General features: G+C 41.3%; 1 protein-coding gene across 1 annotated transcript in view; it reads left to right on the top strand.

Annotated features, from left to right (window-relative positions):
* LOC109834813 (60S acidic ribosomal protein P0-1-like) overlaps positions 1–22,240 on the top strand; it is a 103,342-nt gene that overhangs the window by 29,400 nt on the left and 51,702 nt on the right. Inside the window, 1 exon segment of the mRNA XM_020402832.1 lies at positions 16,552–16,588. Within this exon segment, the coding sequence (XP_020258421.1) occupies positions 16,552–16,588 (37 nt within the window).

Here is a 22,240-nt window from a genome sequence, read left to right as displayed (position 1 = left end):
GTAGCCTCAGGCCAAACAACAGATGCCTCAAGTAGAAAGGAGCTCAATCCGGCCCGTGATCGTAAATAGCTTCTGACCTCGTCGGTGCCATCAGCTCATAATCTCTGGGGATATTAGGAACCCTCTGTAGAAACTCCTCATCTCGAGGAAGTCAGAACTGTTCAACTATATTCGACTGACTAAAGCAAGAACCGAGGACCATTCCCCTAACATCGAGGTGGTGAGCAGGCTCGTAGCGATGCTCTAGGTCAGGCTCCTGTCCATATCGAGGGCCGACCCCTAAAGTCCTGATGAGGTACTGCCTCATCCTCTCCTATTCTTCTTCTCTGATTTCAACAACGCGGTGAGGAAGGAGATATTCTAGGCCTTAAGGAGGCACCATCTCCTCTTCGATCGGCTCCTCCCCCCGATGAGTCGACCCGCTACAATGGGCGTACGATCCTCCCTACTCAGCAGGAGCTCTGGCCTCAGCTCCCTCTTCCTGAAGAGTCTCGACTGGTTCTTCTAGAGCCACCCGAGGTTCTTATTCCTTATCCCTCTGGGGCCTCCTCCTTCGTCTGTGGATGAGGGTGACAGAAGAATCTGCTTCAGTCATCTTAGACTAAATTTGGTGAGAGTCACAGTGGAGATGCTTCTTGGGCCTAGCAGATGGCCCTTCCTGGGGGTCAGCCAGCGAAGCAGCAGATACCATCGCCGCTTCCGTTATCCGTAAGATAAGGGCTGATGCCCTCTCTTGGTCCTTAGTAGAAGGAGGAACGATCGACACGTTGGCAACTCGCAAGACCGAGTTGTTAAGTAGATGATCGACTCGATGAGAGCCAATGTATGCCTTAATCTGATCAAGCGCATCTTTCTCGGTATCGAGCAGGTCACCCTCCATGAGTGTCTCCCTCCTTATTTCGGGCCAGTTTGAGTAGCCCAACTCTAGGTCATCCCCCATGACCCAGAGAAACTTTTCCTTCTAGTCCTTGTGCGAGTCAGGAAGGTCGGTGATGAGCCAGAACTTCCCCACCATTTGAAAATGGAAGTTAGGTTTAATCTAGTTCACCTTCACAGTCACCGACTGACCCAAGACCTACAAGGATAGCTTTATCGCCAACCACTAGCAGATCACGATGAACCCCACCAAGGTGACTATGGCGTTCGGCTTCATCGCTGGTGATACCCTTAGCACCGTGAACACTTGCTAGGGGAAGGGGTGCAGAGGCAGTCTCAGGCCATATGCCAGATGCCTCAAGTAGAACGGAGCTCGATCCAGCCCGTGATCGTAAATAGCTTCCGACCTTGTCGGTGGCATCAGCTCGTAATCTCTAGGGATATTAAATTTTCCATGGAGCATCCTCTTCTGGACTTGAGTCATCTTAGAGTGGAACTCTGCCAGAAGAGTTCGTCAGTCTACTGGATTTAATTCCGTCACAAAACAAAGAGATGATCGCTGGAAGAGATGAGGTGGAAGATTCTGAGTTCTCAAAGGAATTTCAAAAGACAATAACTGTCACCTCTATGGCTCCAGCATATATATAGGTAGCTGACTGCCAGAATCTAAACCATCGGATCCAGTTATGACTAATGGCCAAGATTAATTCTTAGAATCTGAAGCGACACTTTGAGGATTGTCCCGCAGCCCACTCACCTCGAATGGCCCGCAATCGGCCATGAAAAGTGGAGCTGTAACAGTCAAAAAGAATGTGTAGTGATGTCAGCCACTCAAAATCTAACATGACTTTTTAGTTTCCTCATTTAATGCATACCCACGTTCATCCAAAGCTTCTCATTTCACTCGGACCCGGCCCTAGTCGACTCCAAGCGAAAGAGACCAACTTTTATGGTGTTTTCAGTCATCAAAGTACGACCCTTTGCCTGCAATGGACAGGTATCGCCCAGCATGCACCGCTCAAGTTAGATTGACGGTCAAAGTAGCTAAGGATCCCGGATGTAGCCGATCTGTCGAGTCAACATCTCCTCATGTCAGCTCGAATGGAATTACTTGTCGGTTCTCTTATCGGAGATGACTCACAACGAGCCCACTCGACTAGTTATTCGACGCCTTACGAGGTCGACACAAAAGGCGTTAGTTCTCGGCGAAGCTAAAGGACGACTTCAGCCTCGAGCCTCTCCCACTGACAGCACGTCGACGTCGCATTTAATACGTGAGGCGCCATCATGCCTCTAGACCTGATAGTCTTCATGACTCATCGGACCACGTCAGCACTGCCATGCCACAGACTGCTTCACATTAAATGCCGATGTGATCTCTCCTCCACTAGCCGACCAGCACGTGTAAGGTAGGTGCTGACGCAACCGCCAGCCCATGCCTACTTACTGCCATCTTGTGCTCGGCCGAAGTGACCATTCTACCATTTGCAGCACTACTATAAATAATGGGACTATTCTCAACAAGAGGGGATCTTTTTTCTGTGATCTGGACTTTTAACTCTTGAATATATGCTAATTATACTGCACTACACACAAGAACTTTAATAGTTCTTCATTTTCGCACTCAAGTTCACCAGCTGACTTGATCGTCGGAGGTACAATGGGGGAACCAAGCCCCATCCTCTTACAAAATTTTTACTTGTGCAGGCTGAGAGACACTAAACTCAAAACTAGATATTCGGAGGAGTGAGCGGCCCCTCATCAATATCACCCCTCACATATTTGACTGTTTGGTTAACCATCATCAATAAAAACACACACACACCAATTCTATTAGTTCAATCTTATGACTTTATGAAGTGACAAAATTATTTACAATTAACCTAGGTATGGATTGCTTAAAATATGAATTATACATATATCACATTGTTTGATCAAATCATAACTTCTCTAACTACCTCATCCATTAATTAAAGACTTATGACTACCTCATCCATCTAATTAATTAAAGACTCATTTATCACCGGCTCATCCTCTACCCACTACCTCACTACTCATAGTTAAAACCAATTTTATTAATTAAATTTTATTAATTACACACTTATCCCATGATCCCTTGTATAGGGATGTCCAAAAAGCCCGCGTCGGCCCGGGCCCGGCCTGGGTTTTGCCCGGATGCCCGGGCTAGGGCTGCCAAAAAGCCCGCACACGGCCGGCCGGACCTGGCCCCAGGTTTTCCGGATGACCTTGGGCAAGGCCGGATCGGTTTTTCAAGAAACCGATCCGGACTCGGGTCCCGCGCGCCGGCATGCACGCAGATTGGGCCGGCCCGCCTGGCCCAGAAGCCCAAAAGGTGACCATTTGTGCTAAATAATCAGGCCGGGTCGGGCCGGCCATAACGGTCATATTGGTGTTTTGACCGTTTTGTCCCTAACAACGGTCAAAATGTAAGGGTTTTTTGGCCATTTGCCTAGGGGGCTGCCTCTATAAATAGAGGAAGGTTTTTACTTCTTCTCCTCACACCAAAACTCTTCTAAATCTCTCTAATACTCTCTTATACAATATTATACTCTCTTATAATCTCTTATATTTTCTAATACTTCCATAAAATGGCTTCTGGATCTGAATATGAAGAGCAAATTCTATCTCATACTGATCCAGAAATGAGTCCTCCTACAACAACTACTCCTCCTACCGGTGTTAATCCTAAATCTGGTGGCAACGAATCTGCACCAAGAGCTCCTAAAAGGCCGTGATCCGATGTGTAAAATTTTTTTGAGAAGATAGACGTCACCAATGATGATCACGGTAGGATCATCACCCAGAAGGCTAAAAGTGAGTTGTGCGGCCAGATTTTCCAAGCCCATCATAAGAGCGACACCAACCACCTCAAATGCCATATTGAAAAATACAACAAAGGCCAGAATCTTTAAGGTGATATCCGACAATCTATGATTTCTCAATCCTCCTCCTCTGGTAGTCTCGGTAGTTGGAGTTATGACGCTGCCCGAGCCAAGAAATGCATAATCAGGTTTATCGTTCTTAAAAACCTTCCTTTTAGATTAGTAGAAGATGATGAATTTAAAGATTTGTTTAGAGATGGTTTTTATCCTGTATTTACCAAATTTTCTCATCAAATCTGTTAACATGATATTTTAAAATATTAACAGGAGAAACAAGGAAAAATAATTTCTTATTTTAAAAATTTAAACTGTAAATTTTCTTTAACTTCTGATATTTGGACATCTAGAGTGCAAACTGGTTATTTATGTATCACAACACACTAGATTGATGAAAATTCTGATATTTGGACATCTAGAGTGCAAACTGGTTATTTATGTATCACAACACACTAGATTGATGAAAATTGGCAAATATTTAAAAGAGTTGTTTCTTTTATTGTAATTAAAGAGTCACATACTAGTATTAATGTTGCAAATTTAATAATTGAAGAACTTATGAAACTAGAAATTGGTCAAAGAATATTTTCTCGTTCCCTAGATAATGCAAGTAATAATGTAGCTGTTAATTTTATCAAAACAACTTTGTCATTGCCATGTCATGGTAAACTTTTTTATATTATATGTATATGTCATATTTTAAATTTAATTGTTCAAAGTGTATTTTTTGAAATTAAACCCATGATAGAAAAGGTTAGAACTGTTGCTAATATGCATAATGCTTCTGAAATGAGAATTAAAATATGGAAACAATGTTGTAAAAGAAAAAATTATAAGTCCAAACTAATTCCAAAAGATGTTGACCATAGGTGGAATTCTACCTATGCAATGTTAAGTGCAGCAATAGAATATAAAAAAATTATAAATGATTTTATAAATTTTTATGCTTCTAGTTCTAGTTCTGGTAGTAGTTATGGAATAATTGAAGATAAATGGATAATTATATGTAATTTAAATAAGATGTTACAAGTCTTTTATGATGCTACAATGTTATTATCTGACTGTTATTATCCAACAATTACTTTAGCTGCTTTACAAATTTTAAATATTCAAATGTTTTTTTCAAAATATCGTGTGGATGATACTTTTGGATCTATAATTTTTCAAATGGAAAGCAAATTTAATAAGTATTTTAGGTATATTCCTCATATTTTTGGTTTGGGGATTCTTATTGATCGATGTTTGAAGAATATTGGCCTTCGAAGTTTGTTACAATTATTATATGATGGACAAATTATAGACTAGATGATGGATCCACCCTTACTGCTACTTCTCATCATTTAGCTATTAGAAATTATTTCAAAACATTATATGATGAGTATGCAGGTAGACATGGTGTAGCTGCACAACAATCTACAGCTTCGGCGCCTTCGAGCACAGGCCGAGGTAAAAATATAAGTTTTGATAAGTATGCAATGGTAGCTGAACTAACTGGTGGATCTGGACTTGGATCAGCATTAGAGGTTTCTGAAATAGTTGAATATTTATCTGCTTCCTTAGTTAAATGTCAAGGAAATGCTTTAGATATTTTATAATGGTGGAGAGTATATGGATCCGTTTCATATTCTATACTTTCCACCATGGTTCGTGACTTACTAACGGTGCAGGTTTTGACGGCAGCTTCGGAATCCGCCTTCAGCACAGCAGGACGTTTGATCGACAACCACAGGAAATTCTTAGATCTGTATACTGTACAAATGGTGATGTGCTTATAAGATTAGTGGAGGTACGAGAAGCGAACGCAAGGCATCGATCGGATGGCTGGAATTAAAGATAAATTTAAAGAGTTGGAACTAGCAGATAGGTATAAAGATTAGATAATATTCATCAAATTGTAATTTTTATTTCTTAGCTTTAAATTTATAATGAATTATTTTAAAAAAAGTTACAAATAATAGTGATATAGGTGAGTATGTACCAACCTAGTTGGGATGTACTCATCTATTGTGATGCGATAAATTCTAAAATAAATTTATACTTGTAAAGGATTTACTGATTATTAATAAAGAAATTATTTTTATCATCTTTTATTTATATAATTTTTTGTACTTGTGAGTTATGTCATTTCAAGTTAGTTAAAAAATTTATGTTATTTTCTGTAATTTTTATGTATATTTTATGATTTATGAAGATTTTTAAAAAAAATTAATAATTAAAAAAAATTAAAAATAATTATAATAATAATAAACCGGGCCGGCCCGGGCCTGGACCCGGCTCAGGCCAACCAGGCCTGGGCCCGAGCTTTGGTTTGCCCGGCCCAGGCCTGGCTTTCCGGGCCGGGCCGGGCCGAGCCGACCCGGATGGACAACCCTATCCTTTATCATCACTGTAATTGTGCCTTTGCTCTCTCTTGTATGCCAGTGGCAACCGTACGCTTCTGAACAGTAGTCATAGTCACGCCCTATTCTCTATTATCCATCATCGTCCTTAGCATTGACGTGTTGTCGTCCCCCTTCCGGCTCACCATCATGACGCAATGTTGAATCGGTAACCGTTGAGACGGACTCAACTAATATATGACAATGTCTCACTGTCAGAAGATAATCATTTAAATATTAGTTCATATGCCATGAGACTTGGGGTGCATTCGGTCGGGATACGACTCGGCTATGATACTTATCATATCCATATCCGCTTACCTATCTCGGATACGAATACGGATACGGATATACCTCGGTAAGAAAAATTTATAACCATATCCGCTAAAATCGGATACGGTTACGGATATACATGCAGATATATAAGCGGATATGCATGCAGATACAAAACAGATATGAGAAAACTAGATAGTATTAAGAAAAACATAGTTCATGTCATACAAAAGAGTTTGTTAATATGTCCATTATAATTGAAAAGTTAAGATTAGACATCTTGATCATCAAAATTAACCACAAATCCATAATCTAAGAATCGAAACTATCGTAAGAGCATGACTAATATGTATTCGGATATTTACGATACGGATACGGATATTTCACTACAAAACCATATCCGTAACCTTATCCTATGGGTTATAGATTTGAGTAACCATATTCGTATCCTAACGGATACGGTTACGGATTTTTTTCTCGGATACGGATACGGTTTAGCACCCCTACATAAGACTCATACAGGAATGTGAAGTAACATTCTTTCTTTATTTCTATGGACTGCCATTGTATCCTTTAGATATTTGCAATTTCAATATCTAATCATAAGTAAAGTCTTATAGGTGATTGTTTTTTAGTTTTTCCTGGTTTATGAAAGACATTTATTAGATTTTGTACATTAGCAAGTTTGTTGTTCCCAGATATATACTGTGGCCTATCTTTCAACTATTGTGTTATTTAGTGATTCTGTAATAATTCTTACCCTTATGTAAATCTTGTCCTTCATATTGCGATTATAGCCTACTTAATAATATGTGCTTCTTGTTCAAAACCTCGCATGAATCACTCATTAAATTTCTACCCATTAAGCTCCACCATTAATTAACTCTATCAATATCTTTAATCCTTAATAATTACTCACTCTCTCTTATTAAATATGTACCTCCTCATTTTTCCATAACTTTGAGTCATTTTTTGTTTTATTTTGATTTCTCATGTACATAAATACACATATATACATTTGCCTAATTCTCTTGGACTCTCTCTCTCTTACAAATGTGCATAGTTAAATTTTGTCTTTTATCTTACGAAATGCATATTCATTTTCAAATTCTTTTCATATTATCAGCCAAAGAGTTAGCCTAGAAAGCTCAGTGCAAAGCTGCCAAATTTACTCTAAAAATTTATGTATTCATTCTCTTCAATCTACCAAATCACATGCTAAGCCAAATCCTACAATTGCATAATCAAAGCTCAAGCCAAAAACTCATTCACATTTGGACGGAAAAACTTAGCGAGTAGATGATGCCTTCTTCATTCTGTTGGGACAAACCCAGGGCCCAAAGAGTAGGGTCGCAACAATAGTAGAGCAAAAGTAGAGATAAAATGATAGACACACAGATTTACGTGTTTCGGCACATGATTGCCTACGTCCACATGCAAGGATAGAAGAATCCACTATGAGGAGAAAACTCTGGAATTACAATCTCTCTTTACAAGGAGATACTCTCTCTATTTTTTCTCACTCACTCTTCTATATGAGGAGTTATTTCTGAGATGAGTTTTTCTTAAGAATTTGGAGCCTATTTATAGTTTTTGGAAAAATACTATGCATAATAAAATATTAATATTTCACTATGTTGTAGGACCCACCATTTTTATTTTCTTTTCCTTCTTTTCAACATTTGTGGGCTACTGGATTCATTTGTCAAAGAAACATGGGCGATTGCCTAACAATCTCCCACTTGAAGATTTGATTGAGTATCAATCATATCTTCACATCATTCTTTCTATCTTGCCATCTTCATGTTGCTTTACGTCTCTAACAGACCACAAGAGGATCGACACCAAATAAATTTGTCAGTATGGACTGCTTTTGTTAAAAACTCTGCTAGGTTGTTGTCTTTGGTGTGAATTTTCTGCATATTCATTGTTCCTTCTTCCACTTTCTCACGAACGAAGTGATACTGAACTCGAATGTGTTTGGTCTTTGAATGAAAGGCTAGATTCTTACCAAATGGAAAGCACTCTGACTGTTAAAAAATAGAGATATCTTTTTTTGTTCATGGCCGAGTTCCTCCAGCACCATCTTCAATCACATCGCTTCTTTACTAGCTTGTGTAGCTGCTACATATTCTGCTTCTATTGTTGAAGTAGCCACAACTGACTGAAGTTTTGAAACCCAGCTTACAGCTCCACCAGCAAGTGCAAACACATAGCGTGTGGTTGATTTGCTATTATCACGATCACCTACATAATCAGAATCAACATATCTACTGACAATAAAATCAGATCTCCTGTAACATAATGCAACATTGGAGGTTCCTTGAATGTATCTTAGAATCCTCTTTACAGCATTCCTATGCTCTTTACCAGGACTCGTTATGTATTGACTAACCACTCTTACTGCTTGTGCAATATCTGGTCTTGTACAAATCATAGCAAACATTAAGCTTCCCACTACTGATGCATACGACACTCGAGACATCTTCATCCTCTCTTCTTCACTGCTAGGACTCATACTAGATGATAACTTGAAATTAATAGGAAGTGGGGTAGAAATTGACTTACAATCTTCCATGGTAAAGCGCCGTAAGATTTTCTTCAAATAGTTCTTCTGAGAAAGCCAAATTTTCCTATTAATTCTGTCTCGATAAATTTGCATCCCTAGAATCTTATTTGCAGATCCTAAATCCTTCATTTCAAATTCCTTAGCCAACTGAGCCTTTAATTCTTTGATATGATCTTTGTTGGTGCCTGCAACCAACATGTCGTCAACATACAACAATAAGATAACAAAGCTATTTTCACCAAACCTCTTGAAATATGCACAAGGGTCTAAAATAAGTCTGTTGTATCCAAGGCTCATGATGAATGAATCAAGTCTCTTATACCAACACCTCGGCGCCTGCTTTAGACCGTACAGAGATTTGTTCAATCTGCAAACCAAGTTCTCTTTTCCTTTTTCTTCAAAACCTTCTGGTTGGAGAATGTAAATTTCTTCTTCAAGATCTCCATGAAGAAATATTGTTTTTCTATCTAACTGCTCTAGATGTAAGTCAAATATAACGCTCATAGCCAAGACTATTCAAACTGTTGTAAGTCGAACTACAGGAGAAAATATTTTATTAAAGTCAATACCTTCTTTCTGAGCATATCCTTTTACCACCAATCTAGCACGATATCGCTCCACTTGATCATCGTCATTTCGCTTGATTTTGTAGACCCATTTATTTCCAATGGTCTTTCTTCCTTGTGGCAGTGACAAAAGTACCTAAGTCTTGTCTTTATGGAGAGTTTCAATTTCTTCCTGCATTGCTGCCATCCACAAATATGCATTTGTGTCATTTATAGCTTTATAAAAAGTTGATGGCTCTCCATCCTCCGTTGGAAGATAGTATGCAACATTACTCTCCGTAATATACTCCGAGTGCCAAGTCGGTGGTCTTCTCTCACGAGTTGACCTTCAAACTTCTGGAGCCTCGGACTCGACCAATTCTTTTACATCATGCTCTAGTGTTGCTTCAGAAGAATTCAGATTATCTTCTACTTGAACAGCTACAGTCTCTTAGTCCTTCCTCAAACTACTTTCTTTTTCTTCATTTTGTAGTTGGTTCTCTACAAAGATAACATCTCTGCTTATGATAACCTTGTGAGTAGTGGGATCCCACAGGCGATACCCCTTTACTTCATCATCATACCTTAAGAATAAGCATTTTCTGGATTTTGAATCCAGCTTTGTAATTTCTTGGGCATTGTACACTACGTACACTGGATTTCCAAACATATAGAGGTTAGAATAATCAGCTAGGCTTATCACTCCATATCTCCATCGGCGTCTTCAACTGTATTGCAGTTTATGCAGATCGATTCACCACATAACAGGTGGTTTTTATTGCTTCCGCCCAAAAGACTTTATCCAAATTTGCAGTTGCCAACATAGCTCTTGTTCTTTCTAATAGCGTTCTATTCATCCGCTCCGCCACTCCATTTTGTTGAGGAGTATAAGCCGTACTGAATTGTCTTTTGATGCCTTCATGCTTGCAAAATGCTAAGAATTCACCGTCTGTGTATTCTCCTCCATTATCTGATCTTAAGCACTTGATCTTCTTCTCAGATTCAAGCTCGACCCACACTTTGTAGGTTTTAAAGACTGAGAATACATCTGTCTTCTTCTTGATAGGATACACCCAACATCTCTTGGAGTAGTCATCAATAAATGACACAAAATACTTTGCTTCTCCTAAGGATGTAACCGGTGCTTGCCATACATCAAAATGAACCAGTTCCAGAATAGCATTGCTTCTAGAACTCGATGTGTTGAACTTCAATCGATGTTGCTTACTTGTAATACAATACTCGCAGAATGGAAGAGCTATCGAATTAAGTCCAGGAAGCAGGTTTTGATCGGAGAGAATCTTCAAGCCTCGTTCTGACATGTGGCCTAGTTTGTGATGCCACATCATGGTTTGTTCTTCTCCATAGCTAGTTGATGCCACACATGAATCAGCTTCCTGCAAGGTTTCTCCCTTGAGCATATATAGATTTGCGGCTATCTTTTCTCCTTTTATTACCACAAGCGCCCCTCTAACAATCTTCATAATCCTATTTTCTATATGGGTCTTGCACCCGAACTCATCTAATTGTCCCAAAGATAATAGATTCTTCTTTAAGCCCTTCACATGTCGTACATCTTGAATGGTGCATATTATACCATCAAACATTTTGATTTTGATAGTACCAATACTAGAAATCTCCAAGGAATGATCATTCTCCATGAATACAGATCCTCAAGAGATAGGTTCATATTCGTGAAACCATTCTCTTTGGGAGGTCATGTGCCAGGAGGCTGCTGAATCTAGAAGCCATACATCAACAAACCTCATTTTACCTTCATCAACAGTGGTTGCTCCACTTAATAAAATTTCACCATCGTCTGATGTGCTGACAACACATCCTTGAGATGTTGATGGCTCTGAAGCCTTTTTATCTCCACTCTTCTTAGTCTGATGTGCTGACAACACATCCTTGAGATGTTGATGGCTCTGAAGCCTTTTTATCTCCACTCTTCTTATTGTGCCAACACTCACACATCCTTGAGATGTTGATGGCTCTGAAGCCTTTTTATCTCCACTCTTCTTATTGTGCCAACACTCTGATTTGGCGTGCCCTCTTTTACTACAGTTATAGCATTTGATATTCTTCTTACTTTTTGATTTAGATCTACCATGGGTATGACTCCCACTGGATCCACGTTCTGTTGATCTTCCTCTCGTCACCGGTAAGGCATCCACTTGTTGTGAACTTGTCTGCCTGTCTTCCTTGTTCTTGCGCTGATTTTCTTCCTCCAGAACAGCGGCTGCAACATTGTCGAAGACTAGATTGTCTGTGAGAATGTTGTTTGTCAGGTTGATAATGAGTTGATCATATGAGTCAGGTAGACTCTGAAGTAGAAATTATGCACGTTCATTCGCACCAACTGTATACCCCAACGTCGTGAGTTGGAAGAACAATGTGTTTAGGGTGTTTATGTGGTCGGTCATCGATGTAGAATCCACCATCCTAAGAGTGTAAAGTCTTCTTTTTAAGAAGATTTTATTGTGCATGAATTTCGCCTCATATAGCTTTGTTATAGTATCCCAGATCTCATTTGCTATCTTCTTCTCCTCTATGCATGACAGCACCCCGTATGCTAATGCCAGATGGAGATTTGCAATAGTATTTTCGTCCATCTCGTTCCACTTCTTATTATTTGTGATGTCGTCCGGCCTTGCACCGATAAAGACAGACAATTATCTTTTCTCAAGATAGCCTTTATCTTTAACTTTCACAGTGAGAAATTACTCACGTCGAATTTCCCAATCTTGAACTTTGCCGTCATTACTTCTACCATGAACAGTAACTTCTTACTATCTTACGTAAACAGTAACTGTATTTATGAATAGTAACCGCATCTATGAATAGTACCATACTTGTGAATAGTGCCATATTTATGAACAGTACCATACTCGTGAATAGTACCCGTCACCTTCAAAAGGTAAATAATAACCTAACTTATTTTCTGATGTAGAGGATCCACCTTTGGTGGCAGCCACAAAGCATACGATAAGTAGATATATACAAGCACCCTAAGTTAGCTCTGATACCACTTGTTGGGACAAACCCAGTGCCCAATACAATAGGGTCACAACAATAGTAGAGCAAAAGTAGAGATAAAATGATAGACACATAGATTTACGTGGTTCGGTACTTGATTGCCTACGTTCACGGGTAAGGATAGAAGAATTCACTATGAGGAGAAAACTCTGAAGTTACAATCTCTCTTTATAAGGAGATACTCTCTCTATTTTTTTTCTCTCACTCTTCTATATGAGGAGTTGTTTCTGGGATGAGTTTTTCTGAAGGATTTAGAACCTATTTATAGTTTTTGGAAAAACACTATACATAATAAAATATTAATATTTCACTATGCTGTGGGACGCGCCATTTTTGTTTTCTTTTCCTTCTTTTCAACATTTGTGGGTTAGTGGATTCATTTGTCAAAGAAACATGGGCGACTACCTGACACTTTCAAGGATCGAATTTGTCCAAACACATGTTAATGCAAGTGTGTTCATCTATAATTCAACAGAATTTTGAGAATTAGCATCAAGTTGAGTCAACTTGAAGCAATTTTTATTGATATATTGAAACTTAAAGTCATCCCTTTCTTTTGAGTAAATATCCATTATGAGACTATTAACGGATTTATTTAATTTTCACTTTGACTGTATCAATTGTGATCTCGATTCAGATAAATAATTACAGTATACTAGTAATATCAAAAGTATCTAGCACTAGTAGAAGAAGTAGCATTGGCAACAGGGTATTGGTGATGAGCTAGCGACCCGTCGCCAATGTTGCTGATTGGCGACGTGTCTTAGCGCGTCGCAATAGGCCTGTGACCACTGAAACATTGGCGGCGAGTCAAGTCCCCATTGCCAATGATTGCCTTCCCCATTAGGCACTAGCAACGGGCTACCCATCGCCAATGGTGGGCCCACTTAAAACAAAGGGCTATATTGCCCGAACCCCAACCCTAACCCCTGTTCTCTCTGGCCCTCCGTCACTACCCAGTTTCTCCCAGACCATAATCACGAGATTCACGACGTCATTCTCTCTCACCGACAACCCGCCACCGCTACTCCAGGTCTGACATCTCGCTGATCCTCACAACCACTGCTGCTGATTTGCTCTCGGCCCGCCTGCAGCTGCTGATTTGCTCTCGGACTGCCGCTGCCTTGATCCACTCCTGTCGGCGCCGCCTCCTTTAAGGTAAATCAATTTTTTTTCTCCCTTTCATTCATTTAGAAGATAATGAAAACCCTCATCCTATTATGAGATCTCTTGGGCTTATATAGGCCCTATACAACTTACACATAACCCCCTACATATATTACAAATGTCAACACTCCTCCTCAAGATGGGCGAAAGATATCCACTAAGCCCATCTTGTCACATCCTCTAATCATGTCTAATGAGCTAAGTCCTTTAGTCAGACAATCTGCTGCCTGGTCCTTAGTCGAAACATGACTTAACTCCAGTAGTCCGCTATCCAACTTCTCTTTGATGAAGAACCTATCGATCTCGATGTGTTTGGTTCTATCATGCTGCACTGGGTTATTGGCGATACTGATAGCTGACTTGTTGTCACACCATAACTTTATCTTAGCTCCTTGATCCAGCTTCAGCTCAACCAGCATACTCTTCAACCATAACAATTCAGCAACTCCTAAGGCTATAGCTCTATACTCTGCCTCAGCTGTTGATCTCGCCACCACTGATTGCTTCTTGCTCTTCCACGAGACTAAGTTGCCTCCTATAAAGATGCAGTATCCCGAGGTGGACCTCCTGTCATTAGCACAACTAGCCCAATCAGAGTCGCAATAACCCTCGATGCTCACATGTCCATTTTTCCTGAATATCAGTCCCTTTCCAGGGGCACTCTTCAGATATCTCAGAATCTGGTACACAGCATCCATATGACCCTTCCTTGGATCATGCATGTAGCGGCTCACCACGCTCACTGCAAAGGAGATATCGGGACGTGTGTGACTCAGATAGATCAACCTCCCTACCAGTCTTTGGTATCTGTCACGATCAACTGGTTCTCCAGCCTCAGCACCCAGCTTGAACTTCTGGTCGATCGGTGTAGTTGCAGGTTTACACCCTAACATCCCTGTCTCTTTAAGAAGATCCAGTGCATACTTTCTCTGGGATAAGACAATCCCCTCCGCTCCGCGAGCTATTTCTATTCCAAGAAAGTATCGAAGCAAGCCAAGATCTTTCACCTCGAACTCCTTACCCAGTCTCACTTTGAGTTTGGCAATCTCCTCCTCATCATCCCCTGTAATGATCATATCATCCACGTATACCGCAAGCACAGTAATGTGACCTTCATTTCGTCGAAAGAACACGGTATGATCAGCGTTAATCTGTCGGTACCCCATACCTATCATAGCCCGCCTAAATCTGTCGAACCAAGCACGAGGAGATTGTTTCAGGCCATATAGAGACTTCTTCAATCTGCAGACCTTGCCCACTGTCTGTTCTGTGTTGAATCCTGGCGTAATTTCCATGTATACCTCTTCCACCAGATCTCCATGAAGAAATACATTCTTCACATCTAATTGGTGTAGCTTCCATCCACCATTTACTGCCAGAGAGATCAAGGTTCGAACAGTGCTCATCTTCGCTACTGGTGCAAAAGTCTCATCATAGTCGATGCCGTATGTCTGACTATATCCTTTTGCCACCAGACGAGCTTTGTAGCGCTCAACCTGTCCATCTGGATTCTGCTTCACAGTGAAGACCCACTTGCATCCAACTGCTCTCTTTCCTTTTGGTAGTTTTACTAACTCCCAAGTGCGGTTCTTCTCAAGGGCCCTTAGCTCTTCGTGCATAGCAGCTTTCCATTTCTGGTCCTTCTTTGCAACCTGCCAATTGTTAGGTATAGTAACAGAGTCCAGTGATGCAATGAATGCTCCATGTGTAGGGTGGATGTTAGAATATGATACAAACTGAGCAAGATCCCAACCATATCTATCGGGAGGATTTCCCGCATTACTGCGAGTAGTCCTCCGTACAGTTATTGGTGTGGGAGGAATAGGAAGAGAAATGGAGTCACCTTGAGAGGAATCTTGTGGTGGTGTAGGTGTCTCAGGAGTCGGGGCAGGCGTTGGCAAGGGACTTGGCACTAGTGGCACTGTAGGTACTGTTGGTACTGTTCCCGCAATTTGTTTCCCCTTCCTACTATAGGTAAGTAGTTCTCCCTGAGCCGTTGGCCTAACACCTCTTGTCTCAATCTCCTCTTCATCTTCATTCTCTTGCTCCTCCTCAACCAAGTCTCCGTCCCAAGGAATCGTTACAGAAATTGATTTTTTCGATCTCTCACCATTCTCAGACATTGATTTCTCACCATTCACCAATCTCTCACCATTCTCCTCCTCTCGCCGCATACTTCCAGTATTAGGCGAGTTATCAACAGATGAAGTTACCTTCCGGGTGTAATATGGCTCGAGTTCTCGAAAGTGCACATCCATACTCACAAACAACCTTTTCTCCACCGGGCTCCAGCAAACATAGCCCTTCTAAGTAGCAGAATATCCCACAAAAATGCATTTCACCGCTCTTGGGGCAAGCTTCCCGACTGATGGCCTATTGTCTTTCACAAAGCACACACAGCCAAACACCTTGAGTGGAAGAAGCCCACCATTATCTCCCTTCAATAACTCACACGGAGACTTCCAATCCAGCACTCTCGAGGGCATTCTGTTGATTAGTGCTGCCGCGGTCAACACTGCTTGTCCCCATAATGTTTCTGGGACATTCATAGAGATCATCATACTTCTAGCAACCTCTAAAAGATGTCTATTCTTTCTTTCCGCTACTCCATTTTGAGCAGGTGTGTATGGACACGTAGTCTGGTGTTGTATTCCCTGAGCTGACAAGTATTCCCCAAACGTTTTGTTAGTATACTCCGTCCCATTATCAGATCTTAATACCTTCACCACAGCACCGTATTGAGTCTGAGCATACCTATGAAAATTTTGAAAGCAACCAAACACTTCACTCTTATTTTTCATCAGGTACAACCAAGTAACGCGGGAGAAACAATCAATAAAAGTAACAAAATACTTATATCCATTCATAGAACTTGTAGAACAAGGTCACCAAACATCTGAATGTATCAGTTCGAATACACGAGAACTCCTATGACCAGAACTTACGTAAGAACTTCTAGTAAGTTTTCCAAGTTCACATGCATCACATACAAGGTGCTGCTTATTTGCTTTCTCAAATAGAGATGGATACAACCTACTTAAAACATTAAAAGATGAGTGTCCCAAACGCTGGTGATGAAGCATCAACACACTCTCAGCACTCATCTCAGATCCTACTTCTACTCTCTCTATCATTAACACCAATGCTGAATCCAGTCCTTCACGATCCAGATACCACAGTCCACTACGCCATGTGCCAGTCCCAAGTCTCCGCCCTGTCCCCTTCTCCTGGAAGATCACCTTGGGAATATCAAAAGAAACAATGTATTTTAGTTGAATAATGATAGCACTAATGGATAAAAGGTTGACTGGAAAGGAAGGAGCATGCAAAACATTAGACAGAGTTACAGAACCTGTACAATCGACTGTACCCTTACCAACTACTGGCTAAAATGTACCATCAGCTGTTTGAATACTATCAGGTGATGCTAGGTGAGTATATGATGAGAACTCACTAGCATTACCTGTCACATGTCGAGACGCACCGGAGTCGACTATCCATTCTGATGATTTGTCGGAAGATATGGAAGCAAGAGCATGTATGTCATCAGTACCTTTGGTCGGATGAGCATAGGTAGCAGTGTTGCCTCTGGCGAAGAACGAAGTGGATGCCTCCTCAGTCCCACTCCTCAAGTCTCCATCCCCTGCTACTTGCTGCTTCCTCCTGAGTATCGCCAGGAGCGCCTGATCTTCCTCAGTAAAGATCACCTCAGCTTCTTCTCCTCCTTCTGCTATCATCAGATTCGCCCGGTTGCCTGCTCCCCTTCCACCTCGTCGACCCCCACGGCCACGACCACACCCTCCGAACTGTCCACGTCCACCCGAATCTCCTTCCTTGGGTGGTTTGGTGCAAGCATGTCTTAGATGACCCACTTCACCGCAGTTGTAGCACTGCCGAGTCTCTCCCCTGGATCCATTATTGTTAGATACTGCTAAAGCTGACTTCACCACAGGAAGTCCACCTGTCCCTGCCTGCAGCTTAATGTGAGTCTCCTCCTGGATCATAGCCGAGACAGCCTCCTCAAGCGAGGGAATTTTCGGCTGAGCTAGCAGTAATGCAATTCGCTGAGCGAACTCTGATGTCAATCCCTTAAGAAACACCATAGTCCTCTCCTGTAGAAAGGCCTCCCGCTCTTTACATCCTGGGTCCTTGCAGCTCGCCCGGGGGGAAAAATGATCATAATCCAGCCACAGACGCTCCAGCTCTGTAGCATATTCTTATACAGTCCTCTCTCCCTGGATTGTGGCGTCAATCTCTCCTTTAATCTGGAACACCCTCAGGTTATTCCCCACTCCATCATATGTCCTCCTCAACTTCTCCCAGACGTCCTTCACCTTCTCAATGCCATCTACCGTGGCGGCGATCGTTGGGACCAACGAGTTGAGAAGCCAGATGTACACCAACATATGAGTGGACTTCCACTCATCTCGTCCTCCCGAGTCCCATACCGGTTGTCTTTTCTCACAGTCCAGTAACCGCTCTAGGTTCCTCTCCTGCAAGGGTGTATTCTGCACCCGTCGTCGACCTATGCAGGTAAGTACTGGTGCCATCAGATTCAATCGATGGTCGGAAAGCTCCAACTTCTTCGATTGGTCTTGTCGCGCTTCAATCAGCGGCGACAACTTCATAACTTTAGACAAAGTTGGAACCTCCGGCAGGTTCACACTTCTTGATGATCTCTCCATCGTGCAAGCTTCCAGATCCAACACTGTTTTTCCCTCAAACCCTTGTTTGCGCAGTGAAATTTCGGCAGCACCTCTGCAGCACAACAAGAGTAGGAGTCTCAAACAAATTCTCGTTTCTCTAGAGGAAACAAGACCAACCAGTTATATAATCTCATCGATGTGAGATTAAACTCTTCTTCTATCATCAAGTTACGAGGACGTGAGTCAGGACCTTGAGCAACTCTAGTCGTCAGACATAGCGCAGCAAGCCGGCGGAAAAGGTTGGGGTGGTTCGGATTCAGGTCTGAGGGGTTGTGGGGGGGGGGGTTGGATCGGAAAACAGAGGGGTGGGTCTGGTGTCTAGCAGGTGGAATGGGAAACAGGAGAGGGGTTCGCGGTCAGAGGGTGGGAGTCAAGGGCAGGAATGCGGGGGTCCAGGGTGAGATCGGGGTTCAGGGGGATTCGGAGTCAGGGGGGTCGGAGTCAGGGGGGAATCGGGGTCAGGGGGGGAATCGGGGTCAGGGGGGATCGGGGGTCAGGGGGGAATCGGGGTCGGGGAATGCGGGGTCAGGGGGGGTTCGCTGGTCAGGGAGGGTTCTGTGGGGTGTCGGCGAAGTGGGGGGTCTGTGGGGTTCGTCTCCGAGACGGGTAGGGAAAGGGGCGGACACGAAGTGGGGGAGAGGGGGTGACGGCGGCTAGGAGGGAGATGAGGGAGGGGGAGCAGCCGGCTCTTGATACCAGAAGATAATGAAAACCTCCTCGCTATTATGAGATCTCTGGCCTTATATAGGCCTATATCACTTACACATAACGCGACCCTACATATATTACAATGTCAGGCGGAATCGGGGTCAGGGGGGTTTCGTTGGTCAGGGAGGGGTTCTGTGGGTCGGCGAAGTGGGGGGTCTGTGGGTAAGTCTCGCGAGGGAAAGGGAGGGAAGAGGGGGCGGCCAGCGAAGTGGGGGAGAGGGGGTTGCGGCGTAGGAGAAGGAAGATGAGGAGAGGGGGGGCAGCCGGCTCTGATACCAAGAAGATAATGAAAACCCTCATCCTATTATGAGATCTCTTGGGCTTATATAGGCCCTATACAACTTACACATAACGCCCTACATATATTACAAATGTCAACACATTCCATCCAGATTTTGCTTCGCTGTGATGCTTGCTATTACCCTCAAATCTCCATAGCTCTGAAGGAGCCAATCATGACAATTCTTTGTTACTTAGATAATTTCCATTGTTGGATTCAGAAGTTCTTTTTGGTCCTGGTGTGAAGTAAAGAATTAAAGTGAAAGGTCTTGATATATAGATTTGTTGATAAACTGTCATATAATATGCACCATGGGAAATATTTACACCTATTTAGAGTTTAAAGACTGGTTATTCTCTCAACTGGACTTAAGTGCTCTGGGGCTGTATTTATATTTTGTGATAATCGTAGAGGCTAGAAATAAAGAGATGGCTGCAATGTCTGACTGATGAACATGAATGGTGCAGTGGTGCTTGGGCTTTTTTTTTTTTGGAAAAGTGGTGCTCGATTTGAGATTGCTAGGTAATATTTGTTTTGGAGTGATACTTTTGGTATCATTGTTGAAAGTATTTCGGCCTCAACTTCAGAGTATTAATCCATCATGATGAGTGGGAAATACACTTTGATGTTGTACTGAGGTTCATTGATAAGGATTCATGAAAAACTTTTAAAAGCAATATATCTTGCGTTTTGGAAGACGTTGCTTGCAATAAAAAAGATATGGGGATTTTGCTTTTTAATCCAAAGTTTTACTTTGACTTATTTTTAAGCCCATCTACTTTTAAAATCACTCATACACCCAAGGATCTCCATCCACTTATTTTTAAACCCAAGTACCGTGTTTTAATGTTTATGTATACAATATCCCCTTAAAAAATATAGTTTCCCAAAAATACCCTTCTCTAATCTCAAAACAATCAGCTCCATGGCCACTTGTAAGCAGTCTCCTTACTCCGTCATTCAACTAAACGAGTCCATGTTCACTCTCTGCCGGGACCGCTACTGCGATGGTCACTACCGACTCGCTACTTTGTCTTTGAAAATTCGTCCTCCATTCACCCCTCTTCTTGATCCCTATTTGATCCACTGGTTTCTGGTTACTTCTTGGTCCATCTTGTGGCTAGGTGGTGGTTCTTGGCGATTGATTTTTGCATTCAGTTAAGAAAATCTTATTATCATTTGTGCATAACAATTTTGCTTATATGTATCTAAGTTTTGGTGACAAGATTGATGCACGAAAGAAGTTTGATGGAATGACAAGAGGGATATAGTTATTTGGACCACAATGATTAGCAGTGTTGTGGGTGTTTGAGGAGGCAATGGAGGTGTTTGATGAAATGTCTAAGAGAAGGTTTGTTTTATAGAATGCGATGATCGAGGATTATATGTAGGTAGAACATTTGAGAGGGTCAATAGAGTTGTATTCTGATTGTACATATAGTATATCTTTGTGAGACATTGATATATGGTGATTTAGTTAGAGTTCTATTTAATTTCAATTTCTTGAATGAAGGGTTGATGCTTTTGCCATTTTTAGAGCTTTTCACACCAAGGTATGCACCAACTATCATGTACATATGTTTGATATTGGTGGTTTTATCAATAAAAATACTTGCTTGCTAACATGTTCAAAACTTAAACCTAATGTGTGACGACTGTATTTTATTTATTATTTGGCTTTTTATGTCAAACTGTAGCTCTTTATTGATGAAGTATATGTTGGATCCTAGAGGGGGGTGAATAGGGGTATGTGGAAATAAATTGTAATTAAACTAAATACAATCTAATACACCACAAAAAATACTAAAACAATATAAAGGACATGAGTTAGGAAATAGTTAGCCAATTGTGACATTCGATATGTTCATGAGGTTTGGTCCTCCGATCTATGTCCCCGCTCCCCACTCTCGAGGAGAACTTCACTATCACAACCCGGTTTGGAAACCGAAACTTCTTCACAACGATCTCCTCTTGAGATCTCACAACCCACACACTTGATCGTCTCAAGATCAACCTCACCACACAATTATAATAGAACAAGAATGGCTCTAACAACAATCCTTATGATAAAGATTAAGTAAGGAACAAATGAAGCTTAAGGATTGTGGAGTGTGGAAGTGAGGAGAACAAGAGCTTGAGAATGAGAAATTGAAAATTAGAGCTCAAAACACTTAGAATGCAAAGCTTGGGAATTTTCTCTTGCTTGATTCAAAACTGAAATGAAGAGAGGGGTTAAGTATTTATAGAAGCCCAAAACCCCAGCTGAAATCCCAAACAGAATAAAAAATCCTAAAAATCCAGCTGCTAAAAACTAGTCATTATAAGTGGACTTGTAACAGTGATAAGTCGACTTGTAACTATCCGTTATAGGTGAAAAAAGAGCTTTATAAGTCGACTTAGAAGAAAGCATAAATCGACTTACTATAAGTCGACTTGACAGGTTGTATAAGTCGACTTTGCCGAGAAAAATCACACATTCCAGAGCAGTTCATAAGTCGACTTATCTGACCTGATAAGTCGACTTATGAACATGCACAGGGACTGTGCATGTTTGAAATTTGATCTTTTTAGGCTCTTAGAAAATAGTAAACAAATTCCAAAAAATATAAACTTTGAAAAAAGTTTATAAACATGATTTTTAATATGTTAGAAAAAGAATTTTTGAAAAATCATTTTCCAAAAATAAAAACTACTAATTTTCCAAAATAGTTCAAAAACAATTATTTGTGTGACAGTGTGTGCGTGTGAATTCAATGAGCTTTAAATTTTACCAACTTAATGACTTGTCTACATTAAGCA

This window comes from Asparagus officinalis, chromosome 1 (genome assembly GCF_001876935.1).
Source record: "Asparagus officinalis chromosome 1, Aspof.V1, whole genome shotgun sequence".
NCBI lineage: Eukaryota > Viridiplantae > Streptophyta > Magnoliopsida > Asparagales > Asparagaceae > Asparagus > Asparagus officinalis.
Note: the sequence above shows the minus strand (reverse complement) of the source record. Positions and strands in the feature narration are given on the sequence as shown.